This window comes from Takifugu rubripes, chromosome 4 (genome assembly GCF_901000725.2).
Source record: "Takifugu rubripes chromosome 4, fTakRub1.2, whole genome shotgun sequence".
In the NCBI taxonomy this organism is placed as follows: Eukaryota; Metazoa; Chordata; class Actinopteri; order Tetraodontiformes; family Tetraodontidae; genus Takifugu; species Takifugu rubripes.
In genome coordinates this window covers 7,457,867-7,482,654 of record NC_042288.1, presented here as the reverse complement: position 1 = coordinate 7,482,654, position 24,788 = coordinate 7,457,867, and the positions used below count along the sequence as shown (strand labels likewise).

The window sequence follows — 24,788 nt, the reverse complement described above, 5'->3', positions numbered from 1 at the left end:
GGAAAGAGAAGCAGTCCAAAAAGGACCGCGAAGCTCGCCTTAAAGATAAAGTAAGTTTTTACCTTTAAATGTTTAGTAATTAAATGTTAGCTTTCTTACCTAGCTTTACTTACCTGCTCTGTTTAGCAACTATTTTCTGTCCTTTGCACATGCTACCTTCTGATCATTATTAATTGTTGGTGTCTAACATTACATTGTTTTATCTCATTGGAAAAAGTCTGTCACATTTGGACAGGAATTGGTGAAACATTCACAATCACTCCTGCCTCCTATTCCTTCAGTACAATTATCTAATTCAAGTACTCATGTGAATTATAAAATTTCTGACAGAGGTCAAACTGAACTATTAAATGGGATTAACACATAATGAGATGAGAAGACGTCTACACAGATGTTAGATTTTAAATTCCAAAATATATCTTCCCTCTAGCATACAGCTCAATTTAATTTCTTTGATCATGTTTCAGATGTCCCCACACTTGTCTATTACTATATATTTTACTTCTATATTGACCAGAATCAATAGTCTATTGTGTCAGAGAGAGAGAGCAAGATCTCTATTAAGATACGCATGAATGAATGCAGGTTTAAGAGCTGAGCAGCATGTTTCCAGACATTAATGGGAAGTCATTCAGACCAGGCTGAACTAGAGCAGGGTGGAAGATAAGCATCAAACAGGATGAATAACACCCCAACCATCTGCTTTGTTTTCAAAAACACTGTCCCTCTGGGTAGTTTAGTGTGTGGACCCAATAACAAGGGGTGCTTTATAGCTTTTCCCTGTGTTTACATCAAAAAAGCAATAGGTGATGATCTCCACAGCCCATCTGAGGTAGGTTTCAGGAGCCCCGTTACAGGTTCTGTAGGAACCAGTTTACAGGTCAGTTAATAAATCCGGTCTGGTCAAAAATTTGCAGCTCAAATGATAGGTTTATGTTTTTGTTTTAACAATTTGTGAGCTGAGCAGCAGAGCTTTAGCTACAGGCTAAATGCAACACTTAGATTTCACAACAGCAATGAAAGGCTTCCAGAGAGAGGGTGACTTGTTTGGAGCTGACAACCTTGCAGTCTGCATCTTCTCCTGATTAACTTATTTACACCCACCTGTTCTGCCTCGTCTGTGCCCCCGACCAAACCAAGTTGGCCTCTTAAACAATTTGCATTGCAATTTCCACTTGGTGCTCGAGTGCACCTTGACATGTACTGTAGGAGCCTCTCAGTCACTGTAATTACTGGTACTGTTTCACTGGAAACATACAACAATCCCCTTTTCAAATATAGAAAAAAACACTCATTTGTGACTTGAGCAAACTAACCCATGGCAACAGTAAATAAACGTAAATTAACAGACGGCTAACTCTCTCTAGCATTTAGCATCAAGTATCACTGTGCTTTTATTATATGCACAAAGTGTATATGATGTCAAAGTCAAGAGCTATTTTATGCATATTTATGCTCACCTTAGCCCCCTTTTCTGCCTTGTTTACTTGCAGGGTGGGTAATATTTATATTTATATTTACTGACACTGTGGAAAATGTTGCATAATCCTTCTGTGACATCCAGCTGAGCTCATAAGAAAGAATTCATAATTATGTGGAAATGATCTTCCAGGGCAAAATAACCTTTCACACAGTAACTCTTTCTGAGGGCAAACTGATCTGATAAAATCTGACACTTCTGCAAAGTGCAGCAGAGTAATAAAGAAGCATCTATTAAAAATGTAAGAGGGCTTTTGACGGCAGATAATAAAGCCACTGCACAAATCCTAATGTGTTTTTAACATATACAGCACACACACACACACACAAACACACACACACATACATATATGTGTTAATATTTAATAATTAAAAACTAAGAAGTGCCAAAAAAAATGAATTTTACTCTTTTGTTTTTGCAGATAAATTAACTTATTTCTGCTTCTCCCACATCCAGGACATTCGGGTTTATTAAGCACTTCTCATATTATAATTTCAACTGCAATTTATGCACATTTACGCACATTTTCTCAGAATTTCTCAGTAGTTTTGACTGGGATCCGGGGAGCATAATTCCGTGTCATCTCATGAAGGTGTGGGATGATAATATGACAGTAAAAATCTTGAATCCTTGAATTTAAATTGAATACTTTTAATACAGGGTGATTCTATTGTGATTGTACATTGAAGTGTGAATATTTAATTGGTTCTGAGAGGTTAAACTAGTGGGTGTATAACTTTATAAAATTACAAAGTAACACTAACAGAAGGCAAAAAGGATCCATTCTCAGAAACATGAAATGCTTTGTTTCCCAAAGAAAATACATGCAGAGGAGGCAAGCTGGAGAGAGACTAAGCTAAACATGCAGGAACCATTTTGGTGATTCGGATGTTTCAATGCGTGTGAGTGGTGTGTGTGTGTTGTCGCATCAGTCTGTGTGCTCTCAGGACTTGGCTCGCAGCCAGTAAAAAATGCTAAGCTTGTGCATGAAACAGCCCACCTTTAGCTCTGCATTTAAAATTAAACAGAATATGAAATATTGAATATAATGAGCACACCAAGCCAGCACTGAAAATAGAGGTTTTCTGTGGGCAGCACAATTAGTTCAGGGATGAAGGTTATGAAGCTACATTATCCAAACCCAAGAATTTTAATAAGTTGTCATTTTGACACTGTTTTTCTTTACATTCATTTATTTACTGCTCTGTTGCTGTATTTTCCTTTCTTCAAAATGTTACCTCTTATACTCCCTGCAGAGGTGTGGATGAAACAGTCCTGCTGGAATTTAATTGCATTTCCATGTGTGCCCTTCTTACACCAGATGCACAATATGAACAATATGGTTGGCAAATTACTCATGCAGAGGGAGCAACAAGGGGCACCAGGTGAATTCTGTGGACATAGATGCATCGTCAACATTTGTTACCTTGTATTGCTGATGTCCTGGAGGAAGGCATCGTGAAGTTAGTCAACTTCGAGGCTAAAAAGACATAAGCTTGTACTTCAGTGGCTCATGAGAATATGTTCTGCATGTGGTAACAGCACTTTTGGAGGTGAACATAAAGCAATGAGGCAACGTGCGAACCGCTACACCCACAGCTTTTAGGTGAGGATCTATTTATGTTCACATCCAAGGTGGATGTTTACCCGCACTTCTGTTCCAACCTGAACTAATAAGACTGCACCTCCACATCTGGTTGTTGCCTACTTGCCTCAGTCTGCTGTTTGTCTGTGATGCTGTACGGATGCAAGCGCAACTGCTGCTGCGTTTTAATGAGATTTTAAAACACCCGGCTGCTCTCCCGCGCATGTGCACAAGTAGCTGCTGCTGCTGGTGCAAGGAAAACTGTGAAAGGAACACAAGCACATGGAGAAAAAAACTGCTTTGGCTCCTCTTGATGCGTTAAATTAAAGCACTTGGTTAAATCCATGGTTAAATCTTCAAATAGTCACAGTTAAATCTTTCATTGAAATGCATCAGACATCACAGGTCACTGTGCAGAGCTGTAAAAATAGACTAATGCATAAAATGAGCATATTTACTGGACAGGGCATTAATATCCCTTAAGCTAATACCAAAAAACACACTCAAAAATTCATGAAATTCATTTATTACTGTTTTAAATTGTTAATCAGACTATCCCGGGTCACCATTTACATGCCACACATCCAATTTGTTTTAAAATCTGCACAGAACTTTTTGAATTCCAGCCCCCTTCAAGTTGTTTTGGTTCATTTGCCCACAAGAATATTTCTCCACACTAATTAGGTAAGCCAAAAAAGTGTGACAGTGAAAGAAAAACACAATTTAAAATCCACTGTAAAGGTTAAATGGGTTTCATGAGCTGCACATCTCAAATCAGGGGAATACAAGGGAGATGACGAATCGGGTTTTTTGTTGTTGTAGACTATTACCTTTCACTGACCTGGAAGATACATTGCAAAGCCTTTCTCCAAGGGGGGTAACGGACATGAAGAATGATGAAAGCTTCCTTCTGACAGGAACCTCTGAATTGTTGGCCTCTCCAACAACCCTGCTATTACTCATCTTCAGGAGCTGCGCGTCACATCTGTTGCAGCCTCAAGGCAGTGAGGGTCATCTCTGATGTTTTACGAACAGAAATGTGGAGCTCAATGAGCTGGACAACATAGAGAATCCATCTTCCACTCAGTCACAGCAGTTTTCCTATTTATTTATTTTTTTTAAATCGCCTACCAGCAAGATTTAATATCAAGGCATAGTTGTCAAGATGACAAACACACCTGTGTGTGTCTGTGGACATGGGTTATGTTTGAGTTCTTTAGGATATCCTTGTGATCGAGAAAACAGCGCGTTTATTTATTAGGTCCAATAATTCGACCATGGGCCCAGGTTTGCAACCTTGCAAATTGCCGTCTCATCATAGCATTGAAACATACTTTTCTGGTCTCATTTTATTATCGAAAATGTTTCAGCTTTCATTTCTTCCTCTACTAATGGAGAACTGCAGGAAGATCTTCTGACTGTTCATTGTGAATGACTTGTGATTCACTATTTAGCTCGATAAATTCCAATAAGGAAATAATGAACCGGATTATGGTTCCTTTCAACGGAGCGCTGAGTCAATTTTCCTTCCCTGGCTGTTTGAAAAATATGTTTTGGGGGGCATTTTAGACATGATTCAAAACCTTTTCTCAATAAGGACAGACAAGACTTCAAAACCGAAACCAATCAACTACACAAAGATCAGAAAAAGCTAATAAATTGTCTTCTTTTCAGCAGAACTCTCATTCAGTCAAAACGTATCTGATTTATCCTCCTCTTCCTCCATACACAGCCACAGACAGAGAATCTGGAAGCAGATGGACAAGCACAGATAAAATATTGCCCACGTTTCATGACCTTAAGTGGTGAGTGCAAGTTACAAATCGAAATATAACCTCCAGAACAAAAAGGAAGACCACAGATGATTTGTGTGTAGTAGATTTCACATATGTAAAATGGATTTTCATATGTGCAAAATATGGATTTCAAATTAACATTTTTTTTTAAAAACGTGATCTTATTATGGTAGGATATGGATCATTTTGACCAACAGAATTTTGGGCCATTGTCCTCAGTGGAAGGGAGGCTGTGAGAAGCAGGAGCCCAGAGGCCAGGAGCTTCACCTTGTGAAACTGTTGACACTAAATCCAGCTTGTTAGAAATCTTTTCAACAAACTCTTGTTGAGATGCAGAAATCGCTGCGGCTGTACTGCTAATGTGATCTTACACAAGCCATATGTCACGATCCGCCATCACTGATTTGTAGTACCCAATTATCCTCACGAACACAAAGCTGCTGATGTACCAACAGCCTCGTTGCTATCTTGTGCAGCCATTAGACTAAGTGAAATTGTCAGCGTTTGCAGGCTGAATCTCAAAAGGCAAAAGGCTGAGATGGATGTGAGTTTGGATTCAGGAAGCTGAACATCTTTTGGCTCATCCCAGAGATTAATCAACTAATAAGAGCTTTAAATTTGTTGGCATTGAGGAGAAACTTCAGTTAGAGGTGTTTCATCCACGTTTGGGTTTCAATTAAACAGCCACAGCTGCAGCATTCCAGTGGTTCTGCACAGAACTTATATTTAATACTTGTAATCAGAAATGGAACATGAACCTGTTGCTCCTCTGGCAGGAGATTCCATTATTTGGAATAAGTTGCAATTTTGACTCACACTCTACTCACAATTGGGGATATATTCACAATGTAGACTATTTGAACATCAAAGTATATAGATTGTCTTATACATTAGGTTCTTTCAAAATAAAAGTATTAAAGAAGCTAAACATTTATACTTTTTTAGTAGTTGTGCCACTTTTGTAAAATTATTATTTTTTTAAAACTTTTTAATCTGTTGGCACCTGTACTGGCTAAGAAGAAGCGTACATAAAAGAACCGTGGGAATGCATGTGGAGGTCTGCAGCATGGACAAGGGCAGGTTTTACTGCCTTCATCAATACGCTGCAGTACCTATAGAGGAATTGGCTTTTGGAATATTTATAGTGTGGATGTGTTTCAAAGAAAGGAAGAAAAAAAGTACTGGTGCAGAGGTGAAAGATCACTAGGGCGATGGATTTACTGGGCAACTATGAGATACAGGTCAGGCAGAGCAGCATAAATCTTTAAAGCAATTTCACTGAGCAGCTGTTTAGAGATGTATAAGATAAAATGCTAAGCAGAGAAAATGGCAGTTTATCATTGTCCCCTTACTGAGCAGGATTCAGCAGGACGCCACATATTTTAAATCTAAGGGAAAACATGTATCAAGCAGACTGTAACTACATTTTAATTGCAGTTCTTTTCTTTTTTACCTGATTGTAATTTGCTGGGAGGCACAGCAGTGTAAAACTAGAAGCACCTAGAGGATTTAAATCTCTGCGAGGCCCAGCACTTTGTGTAAAATGAAGATTATTTTCACTGCAGCAAAAATTAGTTTTTACTAGTTTTTTTACTTCTTTCCAATTTCCTGCAAATGTTTGTTGAAACCCATCAGCATGTTGGATTGCATTCAAAAATTGTTCTACAGAATAATGACAATAAATAGTGATTTTAATGGGAAACCGTTAGTAAGTGGTGCTGATTTGAACTAAAATGGAGTAGTGGAGCTCCAATCCCAGAAATGTGTACCAATTATTAGAGTGACACCTGTGGATTCTGTCTTACTGTATGTTCAGGGACCTGTTGTGTAGAGATGCCTTATCCAGCAAGTCAGCAATGCTGCAAGATCATTACAGCTATCTAAATGATTTAACTTTTTTTTAAAAAGGCAACCACCTCTCCCTAAATGACACAAAATCATGTAATCAGGCAGCTGGCAGCTGTGGTTGGATACAGAGAAACAGATCAGAGTGAGGTCACACCACCCTCAAAATGGTGGGGAAAAACACCCTTTTCACATGCAGAAAAGTCTTCCTCAAATATCACATTAGCATGCATTTTTGTGCTGGTAAATTCCTCCCTGCGCCATCACTTAAAGGCAAATTTAAAAGACTGGTGCAGTGTAGAATGGAGGGAGATAATGGTGCTCATTTGTCTGTCATCATCTAGTGAAGACCACATCACCTGGGAGGAAAAAAAATCCAGTAAAAGTCGGTGGAAATCGGACACAAGGCAGTCATGGGAATGGATGATAAGACGTGTTGAAGGAGGGATTTCCTGGAGCAGACCTGGACTGCTGTCAGATTTCATGCTGCATGTGGCAGCCTCACGGGGAGACAAGTGAAGACCAAGATTAGTGGAAAACATTTCTGCTTGCACCATAACAATGTACATTTTAGGGTATATAAAGGAATCTCCATAGAGTAAAACGAGTACACTCCGTACTCTCGACTTTGCCAATCTGTGATTTCATTCTTTTTCTAAGGGATAGAAATACAAACATATCGTTTTCGGTAAAAGAGCCTGAGGCAATGTAGCAAGCTTACATCTCTCAGGAGCTCCCTTTTTGGCAGGATATCTATCCTCTAACACGTCTTGGTCATCTTGGGCTTTGAAAGTTGCCGTCTGTTCTTCTTACCGAAAAAATAACCTGCTAGCTCTCTTCTCTTTTAATTTGCAGGCCTTCTTGTCCAGAGGTAGAGATTCCTCAGAATCATTTCCCATCATCAATATTTTCGGCATTATTTGTCAGTAGATATCCACGGCAGCTGTGTGCCAGTTGTGGCACAAAAGGAAACAACCCTTTTTCTGTGGTCAATAATGGAAAACAAGAAGAAGTCAATAATGGAAATGAAGCCACTTCTGTAAACACCACGCATTGCTGGCTATATACTGGTTTTTGTAGTGTTTGGGGATGATTTTTAATTAAATGTTGCACAGCCACAGTTAGTGGATAAGGTTTTCTAAAGGGGAAATATCTATAGCACAAGTTGCAGGGCAGAAAATAGAAAAATAGAATCGCTGTTAAATGACAGATGTCCCTTTCTGCCGCATTCGAGTGCACGATGACAGACTGTGAGTAGAAGCCAAGAGGCTGATGTGACCTGAGATGGATCTCGGTTCAAATCTGTCAGCGCAGAAGCAGTGACTTCTCTGCTGAATTTCAGCAGACTGCAGGGGTCTTCAGCTTTTTATAATAATAAAGCCCTTTCTATTCATATTGAAAGCTCTCTGTCTAACCCACTCTCCCGCCCAATGTCACCCCCCCTCTCCCTTTCCTTCACTCTGCAGAGTCGCGCCACAGCGAAGGCAGCCAGTTCTGTTGCGACTGCTGTGGAATCAGGCAGATGTCTGAGAGCGCCACCAGTGCTGGAGTTCGGAGTGACTGCGGGATGTGGAATGAATGAGCAGTGAAGAGGCAGAATATCTGGGTTCGTTCTGCAGCGTTCCTCTCACTTCATCATGGATCTCTGGAGTGAGAAAGTCACAGGGATTATTACGCAGGTCATCCTAGTACTTTTCAGCGCACAGTGGGTGACGCGAGGAGGTTAGTAGCACTTGATTTTTAATTATGAGTGACATGATTACAATATTGGGTGGAGCTCTCTCCGTTAGTGTAGTAAATTAATTCATTTAGAGATCCAATTTTTGTGTCACCCTGGAGCGAGGCATCATGACTTAACTGCAAAAAATGGGTTTTGACCAACATGAGGGGGGCATTTCTCTGCATAATTCAACTCTCTCTAGCAGGAGCAGGGGTGACAATACAGGACATGTGAATAGCCACAATAAAGGAAAGAAATGACATAATGACAAACAGATCTGTTTTTCTTTGGAGAAAAAGTGCAATATATTCAAGTCATTTCTGATGCTGACCTTCCTTCACATTTAAATTGACATTAGGTTAAGGCTGAGCCAAATCTCAGGCTGAAAATCACCTTGATCCTGTAGCAGAACAGCAACACAGCAGATCGCAGAAGCCTTTCAGACAGTGGGAGGTGGGGCAGACTTTTCGCTCGACTCTAAATCCAATTGCAATTCATGTCAGACACTGGTGGTAAAATGAAGTTTTACATTAGGATTAAAGATGAAATGCTTCTTTTGAAATTTCCCTGTTGCCCCACCTGACAAAACAGGCAATATTTTGACTATAGTTTCATGTTATTCATATAGCTGGGTGAACAGAGCAGATGGATGATCACAGTTACAAAGGACAAGTGAGATTTAGATTAATAAATGAAACTAACAGTCTAAAGTTACTGGAATACTTTATTTTGTAATTGCAGATAATTCCACTGCTCTGATTAAATGCTGTTTGTGTCATTCCTCACAGCTAGATTTCAGTCGGCACAGAAAAGTACGGTTAAAATATTGGTTTATATGTGTATAGAGAGAGAGATTTTTTTTTAAAAATCACTCCCTCCTCTACTCAACAAGACTTGGCAGTAGCAGCCAGTCCTGCAGTCCATCACTCTGGTGTTTGATCAAGGTCAGTCCCACCTGAGCTCAGTTAAACACACATTTATTCCTCATACAGCCCCGTCATCACCTGAAAAGCCTGTGAAATCTGTCAAATTCCTATGAAGGTGGAGGAATAGTGTGTGTGTGTGCGTGTGTGTGCGTGTGTGTGTGTGTGTGTGTGTGTGTGTGTGTGTGTGTGTGTGTGTGTGTGTGGGTGTGTGTGTGTGTGTGTGTGTGTGTGTGTGTGACTGCAGCAGAAATCAGGTGTCACTGAGCTGCAACCAACATGCAGTTTGATGTTTATCTATTATTTAAGATGCTGCAGTGCTGCTGAGCAACAAATTAAGTTCCTCAGTGAAAATAAAAATAAGTGAATATTGTGTAGCTCCTGATTTACCTCTCTAAAGAAGCTGGTTTATTCTTTGATCTGACTTTCATTATATTTTATTTAGGTATTTTAAAGAATTTGATATTTTTTTCATTCAGTGTTTTTAATAAAGTTCCAATTTTTTACACTTTATTCTTTGATGGATGGACGGACGGACGGATGGACTCTGATCTTTGCATGGTTAAATGGTTGAATCAATCGACGGTTTTAGGGATGATTTGCGTTATTCCAAAAAGTTCACTCCATCAAACCCTCCACGGGGCATAAATGAGGACTTCTATCAAAAACAAATGTTGCTGAATGTTTAATATTTGTCAGTCGAGAATCACCAGGCTCAGGTGAGGCTGTTACAGAAGTTTTCCCTGGGAGTTGCCAGGAAAATTCCACATTAATTTGCCTTTTGGAATACCATGCAAATGTACCCTGTTCCTAAACTCCTTTTATCCTTTTTCCCTTGTTTGAGCATTGGTGCCCCAGAGAAAAGGCCTGTGCACTCCTTGGTATCCTATTTCAAGGGAAAATGAGAACAAATTCAATCCAAATCTGCACATTCAGGACTGACCTCGGCGTTTCTGGGTCACTGAAGCTGCAGATTTGCAGTGAAATCACGGGTTTTAATATTCTGGTTCACACTGAGGGAGACGTGAATATGGTGGGATGGAGGTGGATGCAATTATAAATCCTTTAAAAAATGCTAATTACCAAGGAGCCATGACCTGAATATCTTAATCATGGCTGCTTATTCAAGCACAGGAGGGTTTCATTAAGCTCATCAGATCAAAATCAAATGCAACTGTTGACGATGAGTTAAATAGCGGTCACAGAGGTCAACGCGTCGAGAAAAAGAATCACAAGAATAATTACTGGAGCACATTTTGTCCACTGATTCTGTCTTAATGCATTTAACTGCATCATACCTTCCTGGCTCTGAAAATGCATCACAACTAAAGTAAATATGTGAGATGCTGTTCCCAAGGTTGACGGAGAAGCTCCAACAGATCAAACAAAGGATGCAGCTGAGATATAAAAGACAGATCTTTCAACTCCTGTAGACACCTGAGAAAAAACTCTCAGGTATCAATTTGATATTTTATAATCATATATTCCCTTTAGAGAGACAATACGGTGCGTTTCCGTATGGAACTGAAGAGAACAACAACACAACAAACAAACTGGAAACTCCCCTGCTGCTGCTGGGATTCTGGGAAATAAATTAGTGCTACATTAAAATAAATGTTTAAATCAGGGTTTACTAACAAGAATAAAAAGACAATCTATTACTCTTATCAAAAAACTTGGGGGAAAAAAGCTCACAAAAATGGACCTGCATCCATTTAACAAGTCGATTTATTCTCCATCCCAGTATAGCAACTGTGTGTGTCCCCTCTGTCCCAGACCATTTATCCTATCCTTTTTAATCATCTATTGATCAAATTGGATTATGAATGTGACCACAAATGCACCTTTTTAGATTTTTTACAGCTGTAAAATGCCTCTGGGTTCTGTTTTTCAGAGGTTTGTCACCGTTCCCTAGTGGGAAACCGTCCCTCGTCCTCCTTCCGGAGCTCCTCGCAGGTTTCTGGGAGCCATGGGCCGGAATTCGCCAAACTTAACCGTAGAGAAGGTGAAGCCATGATGAGTTTATTCGGGGTGACCTTCACACATTCAACCATCATGATTACATACATAGCACACAATTTTAAAATATAAAGAAATACATTTATTTGCTTTTACCTGCAGTTTTGATTCTCTACCTCTCTTCCTGACTTTAATTGCTTTATTCCACATTAATAATGCATTATTATGCACTATCCTGGGGTATTTTGACAGTATTTAACAATTGAATTGTATTCTCAAATCAAATCAAATCAAATCAATCTTTATTTATATAGCGTCTTATACAATCAAAATTGTTTCAAGGCGCTTTCCAGAATCCCACGGCCTGACCCCAGACAAGCAACAGTGGCAAGGAAAAACTCCCCTTTAACAGGAAGAAACCTTGAGCAGGACCAGGCTCATGTAGGGGGACCCACCTGCTGGTGGGGGGCTGGGTAAAGAGAGAGGAGAGGAGAGGAGAGGAGAGGAGAGGAGAGGAGAGGAGAGGAGAGGAGAGGAGAGGAGAGGAGAGGAGAGGAGAGGAGAGGAGAGGAAACCATGACCCAGTGGGGTGACAGAGGCCTGTCAGGTGAATTCTAAATGCACCAGATCACTTGTGAATAACTGTGAGCCCATTACCGGTATTGTCACTGGCAATACTTCAGTTTTGGAGGGCTTCGTTGGGCAGCGGTATATTCCCAGTTCAGATTCCAGACACTTCAGCTTGATAACTCTTTCTGATCTTACGGATTCATGGAGACTAGCTGTATTAGAGAACAGCAAAAATGTACCACATGTAAATCTGAAGCAGGATGGATAAGGTTTTCTCTCTCCCAGCACCATCCTGGAGGAAGTGTTCTGCTCCTCAAGAAGGCAACATGTGATTTTACTTTTTACTTTTTTTTTACTCAATATCCCTTAAATATCAGCAGTGTTAGAGAGCCCATGCTCTAAAAGGAACCCTTTTACAGACATCTGAACATTTATATATATTAAAAATGAAACTTTACCATCAAATGATGAACTGGTGAATGCTCATTTACAAAAATCAGCTACTGCAGGTCTTCAGATCACCACTAGATGTACCCAAATCTGGGTCAAAGGACCCTTTAAAAGTCACTTCACTTATAGAGGTTTTTAAATATTCTTAAATATTAATCCATATGAACTTCCACTTCCATGAATTACTTCACAGTCTGGTTGTGTATCTGTCCCTCAGGGGCCGGCGGCTGGTCCCCACTGACCTCTGACACTCATCAGTGGTTGGAGGTTGACCTGGGCGAGAGGCTACAAGTAACAGCGGTTTCAACGCAAGGTCGCTACGGCAGCTCCGATTGGCTAACAGTCTACCTGCTGATGTTCAGTGACACCGGACACAACTGGAGACAGTATCGACAGGAAGACAGTGTCAGGGTGAGCATGTTTTATTAGCGCCACAGTGCACATTTAGTCAGAGGCAAAGCAGAAGGGATTAATGGTAGAAGAAGAAGCACCATAAACTGAATCCCAGAAACAGTCTTAGGGTCTCAAAAAGATGTATATGTGCAACTGTTGGCCACATCAAAGTAAAGCGAGACTAGAGAAGCCGAAAGAGGAGCTGCAGAAATAAAGACGTCAAAGGGAAGTTGTGGGGGAAGAACAAACAAGAAACACTCGTACAAATCGTCTGTTTATCAGTGAGAGAGATGTCGATGGCAGCTTTTAATTTGTGCTGATTAATAAAGGTGAAAAACATGTGCATTCAGTTTGAATGAAGATCAAAGGAAAGGATGAAGAAATAGCAGAAGCCCAGAGAGATAAAGTTAGAGAGTAAAAAAGAGAGTGGGAAAGGAAATATATGATGATTTATTGAAATGTATTCAAACCCTGATGAATTTGTATTCTATATATTCTACATTTCAGTTCTTTGTACAGTTTGAGGGCAGTCAGGTGGTACTTTAGTTTGTGGTTGAGACCTTTATTAACCCCCTTGCTTACATTCACACTGTGGTGGGGCTTCGATTTAAAGTGATTCAGAAAATGTCGGGCAGAAGTAAAAGAAAAATCCTCAGGATAAATCCTCACCTTGTTTGGATTCCTGGCGCCACGTCTTCAGCCAATCCAGTTTATTCTGGATTACAGGGAACGAAACACTTCTCTCACTTCACATTTTCAGCATTGCACGGCGCTTCTGCCTCTTCTCACCTCCAGGGTGTGAAAGTCAAGCGCAGCTGTTTTCTAACTGGCATCTTCTGCATGAGAGGTTATGGAATATTTTAATCTTAAATGGAGCTAAATGTGAGAGGGTGCATTGATTGAATGAGAATATTGCACAAAAGCTGCTGTATGTGTTAAAAGGGAGGAAAAGTGACCAGCAGGAAGCCCAAGTGTGAATTCTTTAATTTAAAAAAACTTCAAAATTACAAAGTAGTCATCAAGTAAATCTCATTTTCTCCCTGACTGAGGAGCCCTTCATCAGGTCTCAGTGGTTTATAGCAATGCCCAAGGAAATTAAAACATGTTTTAAACAGAATTTGAGGAACAGAAAATGATGAGATCCAGGTTTTGGGTTTCTGTGGTCTCTCTCAGAACTGAGAAGGTTCAGCAAAATACTTGGAACTGGAAAACAGGAAAATTCGTTGTTGCTGTGTCCTTCCAGGTATTTCCAGGGAACAGTAATGCAGACAGCGTCGTCCTGCACAAGCTCCAGCATGCCGTCATCGCCCGCTACATCCGCATCGTCCCACTGGACTGGAATCCCAGTGGTCGCATCGGGCTCAGACTGGAAACATACGGATGTCCTTATGGTTTGTTTGGGCTTCTTCTTCAATTTATGATTAAAATCTTCATTTCAAGAGATGCTTGATTTGTGAATGAAATAAAAACTTTATGTAATTAAACGAATACAATATATCTAAGGAAATGAAATGAATAAATACAGCAGGTGAAAAAGTCTGAGGTGGGGTTTTCATGTGTTTCAGCGTCCGATGTGGTCGGTTTTGACGGCAGCAGCAGTCTTCTCTACAGCTTGAGTCCGTGGTGGAAGCCTGCGACCACCGACAGCATCTCTCTGAAGTTCAAAACCCTGAGGAACTCCGGGGTACTTCTTCACATGGAGGGACAGAGTGAGAACAGCCTCAGCCTGCAGTTACACGGAGGAAAGCTTCTTCTGCTCCTCCAAAAAGGTGCACTTGCTCAACCCCTGCTGCCCATATCTGTTTTAATTCCTTTAGAATCTTAACTTGTGCAGAGCTAAATAGAGCTCGACTACTCTGCACCTTCAATGCATTCAGGTTTCAGCAGCGTGTTCTAGTCTGGTTTTTTGAGCTTTGAGAGCCCTTTAAGAGAGTTTTCTCCCCTGTGAACCCTTCAGCAGCAGCTACCAGAACACACTTTCAAAACAAATATACAGATACAGATATAGGATCCTGTAGCCTTGCAGATATACATTTATCGTTTACAGCTCTGCTCATAATTGAGCCCACTGTTGTGAAAGGATTCAATATGTTTAGAATGATGGCTCAGTTTCTGTGGTTGCAAAATGTGTTTCCCCTTTAAACGAATCTACCCCCTGGGGTAACGGGGTGATCTTCCTGGACATGGTCCATCCCATTTTATTAGATGTTCTGACTTAATCTCCTAGGATTTTTTTTTTCTCTTTGTGGACGTTGACAACAGGCCATCCTGGAACCAGTTTGTCATCTCAGCTGTCTGAGTGAATAATTGCCTTTGGTTCAGTCCTGTTGACTCACCACGCCACCAACTTCTATCCATGCTGATTTATGGGAGGCGGCCTTGATGTGCCGTACATAAATCACTTTGTTTCATTTTCAACGTGACACATTCATGTCTGACAGCGCCTTTAACAGCATAAAGTGAGGGGTGTTATGAGTCGCCCGTTTACTGCTTATTTGCAGTCAGTAATATTATTTAAATTGAACGCATTTGAGTTTTGTAGCCTCCAGCGGCTCCACCACCATCAACCCAACCACCTGTAGCTCACTGTAATGTTCCACAGCTCATGATAGACTGGGGTAAAATCATTGTTGGACAGAATGGATCTGTTCGGTGCACTTCTTCAAAGGAGATGATATTGTCTGCTTTGTATTGCAATAAATACCTCAGCAAATTAGAGCAAATTCCCTAAAACCAACCTTTTGTTCCAAGATGCGTCTTTGGTGCAATTATGAGTTTGTTGCTGCAGAATAGAGTTTGTCGGCGTTTGACATCTGTCCGTGGATGATTAAACACTTCGCTCTCTCTGACGGTCTGCTCTCTCCTCTCCACTCTTTGTTTACCAAGCGTCTGGCTGACAGATTAATGATGAGTGATAGCTTCTTTCTTTCCTTCTTTCTTTACCTTCTTCTGGCTGGAAAAGTTCATTGTCATTTGTCTTTTATTCTTCTCTCTAGATTCCGTCAATCACACTTTGCTCCTGAGTACAGTGTGTGGAAAAAAATGACTTTACTTGAAATATTAGCTAACTTTGCAGCCATTTGTAGGTGTGCAAACGCTCGATTATTTCACACAGGTAGTTTCCTTCCTGAGTTCCTCCTTTACTCCTTTATTTTCCTTTCATATTCTGCGCTCCTCCTGCAGGTGAGCCCGCTTCTCCTGACGGTCGGTATCAAGTGTCTTTGGGCAGCCTGTTAGATGACCAGTACTGGCACCACGTCACAATGGAACGCCGCGGCGCTCGGCTCGACCTCACCGTGGACAACAGTGCAGTTTGGGTGCAGATGCCGCATACATACACCCGCTGGGACCATGACCAGGTGTGTTGTTTTGTGCATAGGATCAGCACCATCATAAAAACACCTTTTTGATTTTCACTATGAGACAAAAAAAATATTGAATAATTTTTCAACCACACAGATGAGTGTGGGAGCAACCCACGCCTTTGGCTCTCAATGGTCAGCAGGGTCATATGGAGGCTTTAATGGCTGTTTGGAAAACCTGAGCTACAATGGGATGAATCTGATAGATCTGGCTAAACGGAAAGTCCCGCAGGTCACGGTGAAGGTAATGAGCTTAGTTCTATTTTGTGTTGTTTGAATCAGCAGCACAAAAGAGATGCTGACAAACACAACAGCAAACCTAGTTCGTTCACCAGCAGCCTCCTTGTGATTATGGCGATATTCAAATTGTAATATAAGGATTTGAATGAGTCTATATTTCCAGTCTCTAATGGCCTGATTGAATGACTTATACTGTCTTGTCATTCTTTGACCTGACCGAGCTGCTTGATGACATTGGTGCCTTCGCGTTTATCAAAGCAAATGTGTCTCTTCTAATCATGCTAATGAGGCTGCGCCCTGAAAGAGGACGTGCCGATGAGATCTCTACGCATCAGGACGGCACCACACAGCCCTCAAAGGAATTCACATACCCTTTTCTCTCTCTTTAATTTAATCCCTCTGTTTCCTCTCCCGTCTTCTTCGCTACTCTCAGGGAAATGTAACTTTTTCCTGCGCTGAGCCTGTTTTTGTTGCCGTGACCTTCAACGGCCCCAAGAGCTTCCTGTCTTTGCCAGGACCGACGGAGTCTCACTTGATTGGCACGTCAATCAGGCTTCAGTTTCGCACGTGGAACGAGGCAGGACTGCTGCTGACCTTTAATCTTCCAATGCACAGTGGGGCAGTTTGGTTGTACTTGAGCAATGCCAGGCTGCATCTGCTGGTCCACAAGGCTGGCAGGGCACGGCTGGAGCTCAGTGCAGGTCAGATTTTTCTCCCTTAACTTTGAGTGACATCAGGATTTTGTGGGCAGCGTCTATTTTCTTTGTATGACCTCAGGTTCAGCTCTGAATGACGGTCAGTGGCACTCTGTGGCGCTGAACTCCAGAAAAGGACGCCTGACTGTCACTGCAGATGAAGATGAAGGAGGATACGCTCACGCCCGCCCCCCATTTCTCATAGTCACGGGAAGTCAACTTTTCTTCGGTGGTACGTACAAAGAAAAAAAACCCTCGCGCAGGCTTCCTCTCACTGATGTCGTGTCTGCTGTTCCTCAGGTTGTCCTGTTGAAGGGAACCTGCAGGAATGTGAGAACCCTTTCAGCCGCTTCCAGGGCTGCATGCGTCTTCTAGCTGTGGACAGACAATCAGTGGATTTGATCAAGGTGCAGCAGAGGCTGATGGGAAACTACAGCGATCTACAAACTGACACGTGCGGCATCATTGACAGGTGGGATCTGAACTTGTCACTTTTTCACAGTTGTCACACACAATGAGGCTTTTGATCTTTCTTTTTCAGAACAGGGTCAATTCATGCGAACGGATAGCGATCAAAGCAATATAACGCAGACAGTGAAATAGATATTCACTTTACCCTCAAGTGGTGGCCCCTGCTGTGTTTCTTTTCTCTTTGGTGCACATGTTAAATCCCACTCCTGTGCATCCCTTCAATGCTATGACAAGCGAGCAACGACAACACGTGGTGCTCGGAAAGCTAACATGAGATCCAGATATAGGTTTTCCAGGTCATTTTATTCAGCGTTATTATCCTCTGAGCAGCTTGTCTTTAATGAAATGTCAGCCAAGGACCTTTCAGACCTTCCCCACATAAACGCCACCTGCTCGCTTACACCAACACAGTTGTGTTTTTCCTCTCTCTTTATTTCATCCAGAGTTGTTAAAGTGCTGGAACAAATATATTTTATCTATTTAGGTGTTCTCGCAGTCGCTGTGAACATGGAGGCCACTGCAGCCAATCATGGAGCAACTTCCACTGTAATTGCACCAACACAGGCTACAGTGGGGCCACCTGTCACAGCTGTGAGTGCACACACACACACACACACACACACAAACCTCTGCAGTTAGATGTTTTGCTTTATAAGCTGCAATGTTCGTCTCTCTTCAGCGATATACGAACAGTCCTGTGAAGCTTACAAACACAGAGGCAGGAACTCAGGGTACTACTTCATTGACATGGACGGCAGTGGCCCCATCAGACCACAGCTGCTCTACTGCAACATGACAGGTAACAGACACACACCTCCAAACGCTCCCACCATCCAATTCCGTGTGTCAGTCCAGAGTTTCCCCCATTGCGATGCAAAGCAGAACTAAAACAGTGATTTGTTTTCTGTCCACCAGAGGATAAAACTTGGACGGTGGTGGAGCACAATAACACAGAGCCGACCAAAGTCCGCCCTCAGCCGGGCACCAATCAGCTCGCCGTTCACTTTGAGTACGCATCTGAGGCGGAGCAGCTTGCGGCCATCATCAGCCAATCAGAACACTGTGAGCAGGAGCTGATTTACCATTGCAGAAGGTCGCGCATCTTCAACTCCCCAGGTAAAATTCATCATTGCGTCAACTGTCAGAATTTCAGGAAGAAACCCTGAGCAGGACCAGGATGAACTGGGCGACTCTGATATTCCTGAGTATCAGACCAATAATATTCTTAATATCTGATTGGTGCTGGTTCCAGTGTAAAGGATGTGGTTGCCGCGTGAACATTGATGGAACCACCAAACCCTCTGAATCAGGTGTCAGTTAAGAGTTTAAAAGTCATTATAACGTGTGTTTCTCTGTCACAGATGGCCCACCGTTCAGCTGGTGGGTCGGAGGTCCAAATGGAGGACAAGTTCAGACTTATTGGGGTGGAGCTCCACAGGGAAGCCGGCAATGTTCGTGTGGCCTGCAGCAAAACTGTGTGGACCCCAAACACCAGTGCAACTGCGATGCTGACCGTAACGAATGGTAATGGGCATTGTCCTGCACTGCATTTCCTGCATTCTTCCCTTTTTCTTTCTTGATTATTTTGATCATCTCTCTTTCTCCTTCGTGGCTTTATCTTCCAGGGCGAGTGATTCAGGCTTCCTGACCCATAAAGAGACACTCCCTGTCAGATCTCTGGTGCTGGGGGACGTCCATAGGCCTGGCTCTGAAAGCATCTACAGGCTGGGGCCTCTTCAATGCCATGGAGACAGTAAGTCCATCATCGTCTTCAGTCAGTACAAAATGAAGAAAATATACATATTACATTTATCTGCGTATTAATGGGCATTCCCTGACCTTTATTCTGAGTGCAGAAAATATTTGGAATGCAGCATTTTTTGATAAGGAGACCTCTTACCTTCACTTCCCCACATTCCATGGAGAGCTGAGCGCAGACATTTCTTTCCTGTTTAAAACTACCTCCTTCTCCGGAGTCTTCCTGGAAAACTTGGGCATCAAAGACTTCATCCGTATTGAACTCAGCTGTAAGTCATAGCTTAATGTTGTGGCTCATAGTTTAAAGATAAATCCAGTCTTCATTAAGGTGCAAGCATGGAGGATCATCTCAGCATTTAGGGCAGGACTCAGTCGGAGCTGTCCCAGAGATGTCTGAAGTGTGTTTTTCACACCTGCTGCAGATGTTCAAAAGAAGACCCGACTGCACTCAAGTGTATTGATTGTTGACTTCCAGATATCGATCATTTGCCAAGCAACATTTTGAAAAACCTCAGCGGAAGGGAAATTCGGATGATTCACAGGCTAAAGACATCAGCACACGAAGACACTCCTGCAAAGAGAGGAGGCCTTCTGACGAGCCATTTTTGTTGAAAACTGTTTTTCTTCTCTCGCTGACGTAGCCCCCCTGGAGGTCCTCTTCTCCTTCGATGTGGGAAATGGACCTTTGGAAGTTCGAGCAAAGTCCAGTGTCCCACTGAATGACAACAGGTGGCATCGCGTCCGCGCCGAACGCAACATCAAGGAGGCGTTACTTCGCCTGGATGAGCTGCCCGCTGCCACCCAGGAAGCCCCCTCAGACGGGCACATTCACCTGCAGCTCAATAGCCAGTTATTCATCGGTGCGTGGTGGCAACGGTGGGGGGAGAATTAGATCGATCCTGCTAAGTTTTGCAGTGTTAATGAAAGTTAATGAAAGTCACTCTCGGGCTGATGCACTCAACTTTAAAGCTGAGTCCATTCGCTAAGGTGTTTCTCGCCTGACATCACCTGATGGAAGTTTGCAGTCTTGGAAAGGTTTTTTATCTCATCACGATTGGTTGCCAGTTTGGCACAATTGGGATATTCAACAACGTGAACTCTGAGGACAGTTGAAGGTTGTTGGGTAAATACATTGGAATTAAACTTCTGCTCTGGAAGGGAGGTGTTCTTCTGCTGCCAGGCAGAAAAAACAGATGTTCAGATAGAAACTATCAATAGGTGAAAAATCAAGTTGTTAATATATTCTGGTATTATTTAGCATGGCAATTTATATAACTTTTAGGAGTTATATAAATTGGCTTTTGATTAGTTCTACAGAAACAGACTAAACTAAAGCCCACAGAGGTTGGCATGCGTCTGATCTTATTGATATAAAACCTATTTAAAAAATGTTTTCCAGCATTCCGATGGTGTTGCTGTTTGTTGTTTGTGACCTCAGGTGGGACGGCGTCCAGGCAGAAGGGCTTCCGCGGCTGCATTCGCTCTCTGCAGCTAAATGGTGTCACCCTGGACCTGGAGGCGAGAGCAAAGGTCACCCCCGGGGTCCAGGCCGGTTGTCCCGGCTACTGCAGCAGCTACGGCGCACTCTGTCAGAACTGGGGCCGCTGTGTGGAGGGAACCCGCAGCTTTTCCTGCGACTGTGGCCCATCTGCTTATTCTGGAGCCTTCTGTGAGAGAGGTACACGCACACTGGATCCAGTTCATTGTGTCTGTGGACTTGTTGGCCCTGCATCTGCTGGTGCTCAGGGCCTTAAAAGCCACGTCTCATGCAGTCCACAAGGACTCTTAAGCTTAAGTAGACTCTTACCGGTAATATGTGATTCAGACTTCTCAGGAAACCAAAGCAGGCTTTAATAAAGTCAGGGGCTTTCATGCATCACATTTAAACACCTCTTGATAGAAAAACGTTCAGGGTAGCTGAATGTGAATCATTGCAAAGCCTCTGACGTGCAAGATGACAGTGAATGTCAGATCATGCAGCTACATAATTAGACACTTCATTTTCATGATATTCCTTTCTGAAGAGGTTTCAGCCATCTTCAAGTCAGGGACGTCCCTCAGCTACAGCCTTCATTCTTCTTCCATCCTCTCTGATGGGACACTGAGAGGAGAAAACGTCTCCCTGAGCTTCAGGACCAATCAGAGTCCTGCGCTGCTCCTCTACGTTGGCTCCTACCAAAGAGAGTACCTGGCGCTCCTGCTCAACAAGAATGGTAATAACTCAATTAGTTAAGTTCATTTATAAGTAAAATATTCAATCCGATTGAATATTGTACCATTGTGTACAGCCATTCCATAATAGTCATGTACATTTAGCACATGTTACAGTATTGATTCAATTTCACCACAAAATTCAGCTGCACTTCATGCGAAACGACCAGCTCTCCCCTACATATCAATGTCCTCTGAAACACATTTTCTACAGCGCAAATTAAACAAAACCTTACTGTGTTCCTCTGAAAATGAAATTTACGGAATATTTTAGAGTGGCTGGGAATTGTTTCTTCATCATTTAACTTTGTAATTTTGGGCGGTTTGTATCTAAAATGTCTAATTATTTTAGTCGTGGTGGTGGTGGTGTGTGTGTGTGTGTGTGTGTGTGTGTGTGTGTGTCTGTGTCTGTGTCTGTCTGTCTGTCTGTCTGTCTGTCTGTCTGTCTGTAGAACAGGTGGAGGTTAGATACAGGCTGGACGGCAGTAGAGACGCTGAGATCCTGAGGAGCAAAGTGAGGAACCTCGCCAACGGGCACCTTCATGCTGTTACCATTAACAGATGGGCGGATACTGTGTTTGTGCAGGTACACAGACACACACAAACAGAGTTTCTACAGCTTTGGGGGAGACAAGTTCATAAATTGATTAGGATGCTGGAGGCAACTCTTCAGTATTTCTTTCCTTGGTGCTGAGAAAACGTACCACTGAATGCTCTGAAGTCATAAATAAACACAAACACTTTAGTTTTCGACTAAAATGTGTTTACAAATCACACTTTTTTAAAACCAACCATTTTCCTGCAGGTTGACGAGAACGACGGGGAGGACTTCACCCTGACGTCGGATGCAGAATTCAACGCCATTCGGTCCCTGGTTCTTGGAAGAATTCTAGGTCAGCAAAACCAGCAGCAGGAACCCAGAGAAGAGGCACATTCCTTTAATAATGCTGCAGAATCTTTCACCACCACTGTGGGTTTTGAAAAATTCTGGAAGAGAGAGTAAGAAAGTTCTGCATCTTAAGGGCTCTTACCTGGGAACGTATCCAGGTATATGGCTGCTTTGCAGAAAGGAAGAATGCTGCTTATTACAACCAATCGTGACAGGAACTTGGCAGATGCCAGGGCAGGATTTCCCAGGGCAGTGTTTGGCTTCAGTTGGACTCATAAAAAGTTCTAGTGTGAGAGTTTGGTGCCAGCTGTTAGGATTAGTGAACATAGTCTTTATTCAACATCTGTTGGTAAAACACACATTGAAAATATGATAATAGTTAATTATTATGCTCTTAATGAGACCCACCGTACTTCTGGCCTCGGAATATTCCAGTCCGAGAAATATCTGATGTTCTCTTGAACTTCCGGTCTCCCTCCAGACTCCACGTTGGACCCAGAGCTGGCTCAGCTCGGCTCTTTGGGTTTCACCGGCTGCCTGTCTTCTGTCCTCTTTAACACCATCAGTCCACTGAAAGCCGCCCTGCTGCACCCCAACACAAGCTCCGTCGCTGTCATAGGCCCACTGACCCGGTCCGTCTGTGGCTCCACTGCAGCCAATCTAAGCGCAGCAGAAACCACACACCACCTTTCAGGTCAGACCAGTGAACCAGGCAGCCAGCCTGCTGCTAAAGCTGATTTCCACTATTTCTCATATTTCCACATCTACTGTATATATATTTTTTTTAATAAAATTTCTTGCATTCAACTTCTATTTTTTCTCTCTCAATGCTGGACATCTGTACATTTGTTCACTGTCTTTGTGCTGCAGGTCGGTCTGGATCAATAGGAACAGGTCAGCCTCCAGTAAACACCCATAGAAGAGACTCGGTACTGATTGGAGGTACTGCAAGGAGGTACTTGGTAGCACACTGTTTGTGTGCTACCAAGCCATTATCTCCTCCACTGTTGTTACTGTGAGGTTTTTGTAAGCTCGTTTAAAGCTCCAGTCAGAGAGAGCAGGTAAGCTCCAGCTGCAAGTCAGGAACAGACTGCTCTGTTTTTGCAGGCCTCATATCATCCGTAATCTTTGTCGGGGTGTCTGCGTTGGCCATCACGACCAGAATCATCTACAGGAGAAAAGAGGCGAACCACAGCCGGGCAGTAAATGTGGTCAAATGTGGAGGCAGCTCGGCGCCGGCGTTGAACGGCTCACGGAACAGCCTGAGTGACAACCAGAAAGACCAGATGAGAGGAGAGAGATGCCTCATCGCTGTTTTACAAACACAATCTGGATCAAGGAGAACAATCTGATGCACAAGGACCAGTGTTTGATGCCATTCCTGCCAGAACAAACACTGTGAATACTTATTAAATGTCCACCCAAGCTATGGAAAATTCAGTGACCGACAGGTATTTTCATGGAATTTCACGTTATCGCTGGAGCAAACACATTTAATTACATTCCCAGAAGTGTGTACTTGTTTGCAGTTTTTGTACGACCTTTGGGAAAATAAATTTTACTTGTTCACATTGAACATTTATGACTTTGCTGGAAGTGCGTTTGCTTTTTATTCACCATAGTTATGCATGTAGGTTTGAATTGATGATGTAGCTTTTATTGTGAAATGCCAAATATTGCATTGCATCCTTCCAAATACAATAGTTCCTTTTTGTAGTTGAGAGAATCTTCATTTATTTGTTCTTCAGTAACTTAGGTGTTGTATTTCCTAACCCTTTCTAAAGATCGATGAAGTTTGAAGATGGCTGTAATTTCATTGTAATAAATTTATGTAATATGTTTCATTAAAACATTTAAAGCTTTCAAGCTTTGAAAGTGCAGTTAATTAATGGCCAACAACAGGAATTTAGACAGGCAAAAATGGAAACCTCACATCAGAATGATTTATTATAGAAAATGCCACAACTCTGAAATTGAACAGAACAAAAACCTTCTTTAGTTAATTCATACAAGACTGTCAACCACATGGAGAAAATTCTAGACCAGGGGTCGGCAACCCGCGGCTCTGGAGCCGCATGCGGCTCTTTGGCGCCGCCCTAGTGGCTCCCTGGAGCTTTTTCAAAAATATGAAAATGGAAATTGTTTTAATATAATTTCTGTAGGAGGAATAACGTGACAATCATTCTTAAAGTTTTCCAATGCTGTATAAATGTGTATAATAAATATTTAATTTCAACATCTCATTATAATGGAAGTTAAACTTAAAGCGTCATCTACAGCAGAGTGGCCACGTGGTGCCTCATTCTCTCCAGGATGCGCTGCAGGGAAAATAAACATTTCATCATGAATGCTCATTATGTATTTGTAGCCTACTTATCATTTGGAAAGTAGGCTAATGCAGCTAATATAGACACTTACAGCAAGTGTTGCCTTTATTATGA

The 24,788-nt window shown here is 42.2% G+C and overlaps 1 protein-coding gene across 1 annotated transcript; it reads left to right on the top strand.

Annotated features, from left to right (window-relative positions):
* The first annotated feature begins 15 nt into the window (after positions 1–15).
* LOC101071648 (contactin-associated protein-like 4) lies at positions 16–24,276 on the top strand. The gene is made up of 25 exons (XM_029835107.1): positions 16–50; positions 8,173–8,428; positions 11,244–11,354; positions 12,546–12,739; positions 13,965–14,112; positions 14,287–14,490; positions 15,905–16,080; positions 16,181–16,327; positions 16,757–17,024; positions 17,101–17,250; positions 17,319–17,490; positions 17,974–18,080; positions 18,169–18,288; positions 18,405–18,605; positions 18,851–19,013; positions 19,115–19,242; positions 19,346–19,516; positions 19,889–20,107; positions 20,686–20,925; positions 21,272–21,460; positions 21,911–22,044; positions 22,264–22,351; positions 22,829–23,041; positions 23,218–23,289; positions 23,455–24,276. Exons 2-25 carry the CDS (start codon positions 8,344–8,346, stop codon positions 23,697–23,699), a joined length of 3,945 nt encoding a protein of 1,314 aa, XP_029690967.1. The 5' UTR covers positions 16–50; positions 8,173–8,343; the 3' UTR covers positions 23,700–24,276.
* The last annotated feature ends 512 nt before the right edge of the window (positions 24,277–24,788 follow it).